We start from the raw sequence: 10,074 nt of genomic DNA on the forward strand, positions 1-10,074 counted from the left end.
AGCCATTTGGTCTTCGAACCTGATCAATAGCCCGGCAGCATCTTTCAAACGAGCATAGGTTTATTAAAATCGGTTCAGCCATCTGTGAGAAAATTGAGCGTGTATAAATATCTTCGAAAAGTGCACACACATACACACACCCACACACACAACCACCCACCCACACAAACACACACACACACACTCACACACACACAAACACACACACACTCACACCCACACACACTCACACACACTCACACCCACACACACGCGCACGCACGCACACACACACATTTTCCGATCTCGTCGAACTGAGTCGAATGGTATATAACACTATGGGTCTCCGAGGCTCCGTTCAAAAGTCGGTTTTTCCAGCAATTCTAATACCTTTCTATATAGAGAATGTCCCGGGTTGGCGGTTCAATGCATAGGACGCTGGTCTTACAAGCCAGTTGTCGTATGTTCGAGCCCCGACCTGGAAGGATTCTTAGTGTCAGTAGGATCCATAGTACTAGCCATGCAATGATTCTGTACACTAAGAATCGGCTGCGAAGTCTGTTGAATCAGAAAGGCAAAATTCCACAAAAGGAATGTAATGCCAAGACTTTGCTATATAGAGAAAGGCAAAAACAATTATTGCATGTGTAGAACCACGTATGCCTTGTTAAACATAAAAACATTGAAAATAACTTATCAAAATTATCAGTTCTTTTACTATTTTAGTAGCCCTGAAATATGACTCTCAAAATAATCAGAACTATCAGAATAATTGGAGAAATCAGAAAATCCGTACCATTGTCAGTTTACTACGTTTCCTGGTATATCCGAATCACTATTTTCGAGATACAGCAGGTGTTTGTAAATTGAATCCGGTCGTAAAAACAGATTACGCTATTTAAAATGTTATTACTAAGATTCCTGATTCAATTTACCTAGTTGTGTCGTCACGTTGAATGACGGTTCGAAATATTAAACTTCCATCACTCCTAATTTCTGGAAACGGAAGTAAGATCCTATACTTAGAAGTACAAGACATGGAATGTCACTTTCGTCCCAAAAGACATGAATCCACCAAATGGCCCAAAACTTTGACCAATTAAGGAATTATGGGCATTAACGAAGGCACATCTTAGGATATTATTCAATATTTCCTTGCGCTCAGGAATTTTTCCTAATTCATGGAAGGAATCGTTCATCTTTCTTGTATTTAAAAAAGGTGATAAAAGCAATATATCAAATTACCGCGGAATTGCTGCATTATGTGCTGTATCTAAGCTTTTTGAAATAATCTTTTTGGACTTCATTACCCACAACTGCTCTAGCTACATATCTTCAACTCAACATGGTTTTATGCCAAAACGATCCACATCTACAAACCTGGTATGTTATAGATCCTACGTAATTCAGTCGCTACAGGCGCGACAGCAGGTTGACGCCATATATACAGACTTCTCCGCTGCTTTTGATAAAATAAATCACTAAATAGCTATTGCTAAACTTGACAGACTTGGATTCAATGTATCATTTTTGAATTGGTTGCATTCGTACCTGATTGGTCGTAGTACGATAACTAAAATCGGAGACTGTACAGCTGAACCTTTTCGAGCTAACTCGGGTGTACCTCAAGGCAATCATCTTGGACCCTTTTTATTCGTACTTTATCTGAACGATTTGAACCATTCGATGCAATGCTTGAAATTATCTTTCGCCGACGATTTTAAATTGTTCCATCTTATTAAAGATCCCGAAGATGCCAGATTCCTACGAAAACAGTTGGATATTTTCTCCAACTGGTGCGACCTCAATAGAATGGTATTAAACCCATCTAAATGTTCCGTGATCTCTTTTACTCGCAAACGCACAACCGTAGTATTGAACTATACGATTTTCGGAACTATCCTCAAGCGAGAATTGACTGTAAAGGACCTGGGAGTCCTTTTGGATTCTAAACTTAGTTTCAAACATCACGTCGAGTATATTATCTCTAAGGCTTCCAAGACACTTGGTTTTATTTTTCGAGTCACAAAGAACTTTAAAAGCATATATTGCTTAAAAGCACTATATTGCGCACTGGTTCGTTCTATCCTAGAATACGCTTCTGTCGTCTGGGCCCCCTATTATCAACTGGACATCTATCGCATCGAAGCTATTCAGCGTAAATTTCTTAGCTTTGCTCTTCGTAGTCTTCCTTGGAGAGATCCCAACAACCTCCCAAGCTATTGTTAGGCAAACTAAATTTAAATATTCATTCTCGAAATCTTCGATCTCATCAATTGCTGAGAATTCAAACCGCTCGCACTAATTATGGCTATAATGAACCTTTCTCCAGTATGTGTCGTCTATTCAATCGATGTTGTCATGTATTTGATTTTACCCTGTCTCGCAATACCATAAAACAATTTTTTTTAAACACAATCTCAAACAATCCTTCCAACTCCAATACTTAAATTCTAGATTTAGCTTTAGGGTTAATTTAGTATCTAATCCACAAGTTTAGTTTAGTGCTCCCTTAGTAAGTCTGCTTCCATTCTCTATCGATTATGCAACCAAGAATAATATTTACCATTAGGTTTGTTTCTAACATCCGCTCGACTCTCTCGATCTCCCGGCTGTCCACCATCTTCTTCGGAACTAATTAGATCTTTATGATGTTACTAACACTTTTTGCATCCCCCTTCTTCATCTTTTCACCATCTTTTGAGACAATTAACTTGATCTTTTGACGCTTTCAACTTCTTTCCAAACGCCCCCCCACCCCCCCCCCCCCCCTCTTTCCAACCAATCGGACCCCATCGTAATTCCATTTACTACAATATTGACTTCTCTCTTTTTTCCTCTTTTTTCCTGCATTGCTATTATTCACCGCTCTCCGAGAGCCACTCTCTTCGATGTCCAGCATGCCGGACACCCGCCAAGTGTTTGTGACTTGGGGGTTTTCCCGCGGACCCTCACGGACAGCAGGATGCGGCCTTCAACGTCACCGTCCAGTCACTCTTGACCCTCGCCGGGAGTAATTTTACTTTAAGCCCTTAGTATCAAGCAGTATATCTGTTGGATCTTTGTAATCTGTTGATATAAAAAGATGAGGAGGTTTTATGCCTGCTGGAGAGAGAGAGATTGTAAATTTCAGCTCCAGCGGGTTTTTCTCTGCTCCTAAATAAATAAATAACTAAATAAATAATTAAATAAATAAATAAAAATATGTCTCGGCAGCCGAAACCATTCAACAGTTCGAAGAAGATTGTAAAAAAGTGTCAAAACTTGTCGCCAAGAAGTCTGTACGGAATTTAATGAGGAACATTCGCAAGAAGGTGCGCCAGCTAGTCTACAATGGCTAAGTAGCAAATGTTGAGAATAATGTTCTGTTGTTGTAGTCTAATATTATCAGTATATCGAATAAAATGTGAATATCTAACACTTGTGAATTATTTACAGCGAAATCAAAGTGCGTCCATACTTTCTGGGACAGTCTGTATGCAAAAACAGTTAATTTAATTGGAAATCGTTTTATTTCACATGAAACACGTAAAAAAAGTCGCGTATATTTAATTCGCGTAAATTGAGATTTTCAACTTTAAGTGAAGTCAGTCGTCAGTTTAGCCAGCCATCTAACAGTATCATATGACATATTATGTTAAATGTATGCACGCTTAGAAAAATTGGCACCCGAGCGCAGCTGAACAGTAGCTCGGTTTCTTATTTGAGTGTTTTATCTACAGCTTAGTGTCCTGTTTAAGTAGTATTTTTTCGCAAATTTTTATATCTTCTGTTTCATTCGTCAACTTTCTTCCAATCTGCTTTTCATTCGCTATATACCGACAAAAACTTCAGAACAAGCTTAAGACGCCTCTGCGTCTTAGTAGTAAAACAAATCGACATAAAATCTGCGAGACAAATGCAAAGTTCTTTGTTTTCTACCCGGTAACAAGACTTAAAGCTGTTACCAAAATAACTGGTTTAGTACTCCCACCAATAGCAATAGCAAAGACAATTCAGTATGATGTAGTTCATTCTTCAAATCAGTCACCAAGTACTTTTAAAAATAAAACTCAAATAAATTACTATCATTATCATTGAACATTAGAAATAATTGAATTAGTTATAAAAAATTTACTAACAATAATGATCATATTTGTCTTTACTATTCGTGATCTCGCCAAAAGAAGCCTCAGTGGCCTAAATCGACCGCAAAAGCTCACTGTGCACAGCTTCGCTGATTGAGTTATTATCAATTCTTTCTAACCCCCCATTTTCGGGTTTCTTGGGAAAAACGTTCAAAATTATATCTTCCTGCTGTTTACATACGCGCCAAACCGGTACCACACACATGGACGAAACGAAGAGTGAATAATGAACACGGCGATTCCGAGATTTTGGATGCTCGTCTTCACAACACAAGGCTAGGTTCGCTCTGAACCTGAAGTCACCCGAAACTCCATCGACGAAGTGGAGTTCGCTTTGGCGGCGTTTCTGACCCACTTACTACTTCCAACAGGAGCCAACCACCAGCGATCGCGATGTGAACCGATATCACAGATAAACCAGACGATGCCGTATCAGTACTTCGATGACTTATCGTTTGATAACGAACAAAATCGAAGGCAATCCAACAGACAAATTGATATTGCATAATTAATTCCAATGCAGAAAAATAATTAAACCGAAAAACGGACGGAAGATAACAACACAAATCTGCATTATTCAACAAAAAAAAAAACAACAGAAACATAAATCACATGAATCGAGCGGCCCTAGCGGAACTGAAACGGATCCGGGCGCGCTCTCTGTCGCACATGAGCATACTCAAATGCAGGCCAGCGACAGACGAAAGGAGACAAAGTTGTTGCCAGTCGAGAAAGAGAGTGCGAGTGGAGAAAAAGGAATGAAAAATATCGACAAAAAACAGGCAACGATCGTACAGCCGGGCCGGCACTGACTGCGGCGGTTCACATTAGGGCGAACATTATAATATTACGAGCGGAATGAATGCCGTGAACATGCTTAATTGGGCCCCCCGTGTTGGATTCGTATGTGTGGGGTCCCTCGCACTGGCTCATTTTTTCGAAGTTGCAGGTTTTCGGTTCGGTTCAGTTCGTCACACCATCAGCGCATCAGCATCGTTTCGCGAAATTCTTGCGCCTTGTTTTCCAAAGGGGGGGGGGGGAGGTGGACGATGGATTTCAATTTATTCTTTACGAATTTCTGTTTTTTTTTCTTCGCCTGTTGTGATTCATTTCAATACAAAGAACTAATTGATCGAAACGTCAAACAAATCCAAACAAGCTCGGAGGATTAGTAAACAATCGGCTTCCGAGCTGTCGAACTTATGTCAAATCATCGTCATCAGTTTTTTGGGGACGTCGCTTCCAGAGCGGACGAGCGAAGTGTCCCGTTCATTTGGCCTTCATGTTTGGTAGCAATCCGGATGACGGTTTGTTATATGCAAATGGATTTTTTTCTTAGTTTTTAAGTTGAACTTAAACGACGATTCAAGCCCACGAGAATTAAATCTGTGATGTTCACCTACAAACGCCTCTTGACGGGCTGTTTGGGTGATTGGTATGGCGTCTTATTAAACATTTTGACTGGAATTAATAAATTCGAAGTAAGTTTCCGAAGTAATCCCAAACATGTCAATTTATTCATTCAGGTATTTTCTTCTACTCAATTGTATTGACATTACAAGGTTCATAAGAATATCTTACACGGACCCCACAAATCACATTTGTAACCTACGAAAATCAGAAAACAATATGTACAAATTGTGCCGGTTTGTAAATAAACGATTTGAAGCAGTATTGAACCTTGGAGGGATCTTGGCGGATGAACACATTCACTTGTTTCTATTTTATAATAAAACAAAATCGCATTCCCTGTTTTGTCATTATGCCGTAGTTTCTCCCAGCTAATTGCACAAACTATTTAGTAGTAGAGACCTGTTCGTCATAAGCACAATCTCCGTACGCTATCTACGGCATCTACGCTTCCTCATTCGAAGCTTTTTTGCTGTGCGCCACTCGTGCAAAACCAAACCAAACCGACAAAGATCATCGTTGATTTCTCTTTTGGCCGCCCATTCCACAGAGCGACCTTCACGTCGATCTCCGTTGTCTGCCTTCGGGTGCAGACTCCAAACACGCAGCCGACTGCCGCAACCAAGGCTCCAACTAATGAAGACATCTTAAAATTCAAATGAATATAGTAATCATTTTAATATCCCACGAATAGTTTTCAATAAAGAAAAACATATATTTATTAAACAACCTGCACCCGCGGCAGTGCTCCCCTGAACCCCGTCCCTCCCCCTCTCCTCTCCCCCATTATCCTTCTTTTTTGATTCTTTCCTGTATAGGCTCCCGTTGGCAGACCATGCAAAAGCCTTCTGTGAAGTTCTCCGGTGGTGGTCGCCTCCACAGCGCAGCCACCACCGCCGTCGCCCACCGTTCGCAATCGGAAACTATTTTTGGGAGGTCCAGAAGATTAAAACGTATAATCTTGACTGACTCACCCGGGACCCGAACGCCAGCAGTCAGAGCCGACAGTAGATTCTTCTTTTCCGACAGTCGGACGTTTGACCAGAGATCGAAGGTTGGCAGATCTGTGTGCAACGATCAGATCATCAGGCAGCATTCAAGGACTTCTTCACCTGTTTTGTACCGATCTTCCTTTGTTGGGGTGTGGAACGCGACAAAGAGACGATCGAGGAAGGGGAGGGGGTGAGGCTCAGATTCAGCGTGCACACATGATGTCATGGTCAGCGGATTTATGTTCGCAAGTTAGGTGGTGCTCCATCAGACTAAATCGCTGAAAGGAATTCAACTATTGAATGATACACGGGAAAAGTACTGCACTTGCGCAGCTTCCGCCGTATGGCGTAGTTCCACCCCGCACTGTTAGGTGAACATTTGAACATTTGATATCAATTTCAATCCAGCGACGCATTGAGGTTTCCTTCTTCGTACCTCTGTTTGTTTTTGTTGTGCCTTTATTGGCATAATGTTTGTTCCCTTTCGGGATGTTCGTTCGGACCATTGCCAGCCAGTGCAAATTTCGCATGAAAACTTCTGTAAATTAAGACTTCAGCGTAACAGATCGATTGCACGGGCCAAGTGAAACGGTGCAGGGTAGAGTCCGGAATGGGGGTGGCAAACAGATTGACGGCTCGGCGCGGAATTATTTCTTAATTTCGATTTCGTGACTGGTCACAATAGGATACTGCCGTACCGAAAGTCGGTTTCATGATTGCACTTATCCGGTGCCGGTGTTGGCACTGAAATCAACTCAAATGTTCATTATTGCCAATGATTATGGAAAAAAATCAAAGTAGTCGTGTAATCATAATGGAACTAGAAAACTGGAAACCGGTACAACCGTTTTTTTTATTTAAAAGATATTTTATTCAGGCCTATTTGCGTACAAGCTTTACGTGGCCGATTTAGCTGAGTTTTTAGATATATTTTTTTGTATTGGATCGTCATCGTTGTCACCCTTTTTTAGGGGGAGAGGAGCTTCCATTTTCCTTCTGCGAGGATTGAGGGGCAGTTTGTTCGTGGTTCGTCTCGTCATCCATTGCCGTGGTATTGTTGTTGATTTCGTTGCTGTAGATGCGCCTTGTTGTACATTGTTTGCAGTTGCTGGTTAGTTGGATGGTAAGCTGTTAACTGCAGCTGGTGTACTTTGTTCTATAGGGGTTACGTTGGATGGTTTCGTTGAAGGGAATACTTCCCTGTTGTTGGTGACTGTCACAGGTGTACTGGGGTTGCTTGGGGTTGGTGTGAAGGAAGCACCGTTGTCCTTTGGTATAGTTGTCTCCTTGTCCGATTTATCACGTGGCTTACCGTAGTGAACAGCTTTTTGGCAATATTGATATGTGGCCATCTGATTGTCATAGGTAACAAGTGATTTGCACGGTATTCTTGTATCCTGACCGAATGTCACATAAGAAGGTATAGGCCTCCTCAAGCGCATGCGTATCGTACGCCATTTAGAATACCGGGGAAAAAAATCTTCCACTTTTCTTTTTCGATAGAGAGAATCTCTCCGTATTGGGACATAGTTTTGCGAATATAAGGATCGATGACGCTTGAGGGAAGATCATGCACACGCACTTCTATAGCACTATCTTCCATATATACTGGAATGTTGTACTTGATATTTTCATGCTCCACATAGTGCACATTGTTATTGTCTTTAACGAATTGAATTGCATCCAACTCTTTATAGAACTGGATACAAACAACATTATTGGTCTTATTGCATTTAAGTAAATGCACACGTTTAATGTCAAGATGCATTTGCTCCTTAAGCAAACCTTCAAGTTCTCGTATCGAAGGTCGAATTTTGCACTGTCTGAAGTCAATAATAATTGTATTCTTTCGTACCGACGGTAGCTTTTGTTCGTTTGGTTCACTCATTTTCGAAGTCTATTGTTCACTACACAATACTGTACTTGGTTTCTTCTGTCCCCAACGTAAGCGGTTTTGTTTTATCGACTGACTTGGATGAGATGTAAACCCGAACTGGGTACAACCGTTTTGTTTTTTGAATTATGATTTTTGGTCATTTGTGGTTTAAAAATATTTATTTCACCTAAATAATTAAAGTTTCAATGCAATAAATCTTCTAAACGTTATACACTAAAGAAAGCGATTCACTTAATAGTAATACCAATTGCTTCGAGGTATTGCGAAAAACCACACTTCTTGAAGCCGGAAATGCAACCCTTTAATTCTTTCTCTGTAAAGACTGTCCCAGAAAGTATGGACGCACTTTGATTTCGCTGTAAATAATTCACAAGTGTTAGAGATTCAAATTTGATTCGATATACTGATAATATTAGACTACAACAACAGAATATTATTATCAACATTTGATACCTAGCCATTGTGGACTAGCTGGCACACCTTCTTGCGAACGTTCCTCATTAAATTCCGTACAAACTTCTTGCCGACAAGTTTTGACATTTTTTTCCAATCTTTTTCGAACTGTTGAATGGTTTCGGCTGCCGAGACATGTTTCCTAAGATGTGCCTTCGTTAATGCCCAAAATTCCTCAATTGGTCGAAGTTGTGGGCAATTTGGTGGATTCGTGTCTTTTGGGACGGAAGTGACATTTTTTGTAGTAAACCATTCTACCGTTGATTTCGAGTAGTGGCAAGAAGCAAGATCTTTCCAGAAGACAACATGAATCATGGCTTCGAATCATGGTTAGAAGTCGTTTTGTAAACATTTTGTAAACATTCCATGTATATTTCGCTGTTCATTGAAGCAGTGGTGATGAAGGGTTTCGAAATCTTACCGCAGCTACAAATTGCTTGCCAGACCATAGCTTTCTTACCAAATTTTTCAACTTCAATCGATGTCTCGGACTGGTTTAACACTTGCCCTTCTCGCACCGTATAATATTGTGGTCCCGGCAAGGATTCGTAATCGAATTTCACGTAGGTTTCGTCGTCCATGATTATGCAGTTCAATTTTCCAGCAAGAATCGTATTGTACAGCTTTCGAACCCTCGGCCTGATCGATGCTTCTTGCTTCGGACTACGTTTTGGTTGTTTTACTTCTTATAGGTTCGAATATTCAAACGTTCTTTATCACGAAGAACATTTCACTTCGTAGTGCCCACGTTTTTGGCCACATCCCGAACTGAAACCTCCTTCTTTTGCTCGAACGCCTTCAGTATACGTTTATCCAACTGAGGGTTAGCAGGACCTTTTTTTCGACCCGTTTTCGGTTTATCCTCAAAGGTGTTATTCTCACCGAACTTCCTGATTGCATTTCGCACGGCTTTTTCACTTACTCCTTCCATTTTTGCTATCTTTCTCAGTGACAGTCCGCGTTCTGTGCACCATTTGTACACAATTTTTCGACGTTGTTCTGCTGAAAGTCCACGCTTTTCGAAACTAACTAATGAAAACGAATAAACAACTGCACAAGTGATTAGAGAAGAGTGTAAACAACAGGACGCAGCCATAAAAATTGACAGATTCTGAACCATCGCGAAATGGAAGCGGTTTTTGGTTGTGTCCATACTTTCTGGGACAGTCTTCAGATATTCCTATTCCGAAGTATTACAAACTATACTACGAAACCC

The 10,074-nt window shown here is 40.7% G+C and overlaps 1 protein-coding gene across 1 annotated transcript in view; it reads right to left on the minus strand.

The window, feature by feature from the left end:
- LOC131429323 (homeobox protein E60) overlaps positions 1–6,162 on the minus strand; it is a 77,277-nt gene extending 71,115 nt beyond the window's left edge. The window contains exon 1 of the mRNA XM_058593389.1: positions 6,021–6,162. Coding sequence (XP_058449372.1) covers positions 6,021–6,162 — 142 coding nt within the window. The remainder of the gene's footprint in view (positions 1–6,020) is intronic.
- Between the last annotated feature and the right edge of the window lie 3,912 nt (positions 6,163–10,074).

Source organism: Malaya genurostris, chromosome 2 (genome assembly GCF_030247185.1).
Source record: "Malaya genurostris strain Urasoe2022 chromosome 2, Malgen_1.1, whole genome shotgun sequence".
NCBI lineage: Eukaryota > Metazoa > Arthropoda > Insecta > Diptera > Culicidae > Malaya > Malaya genurostris.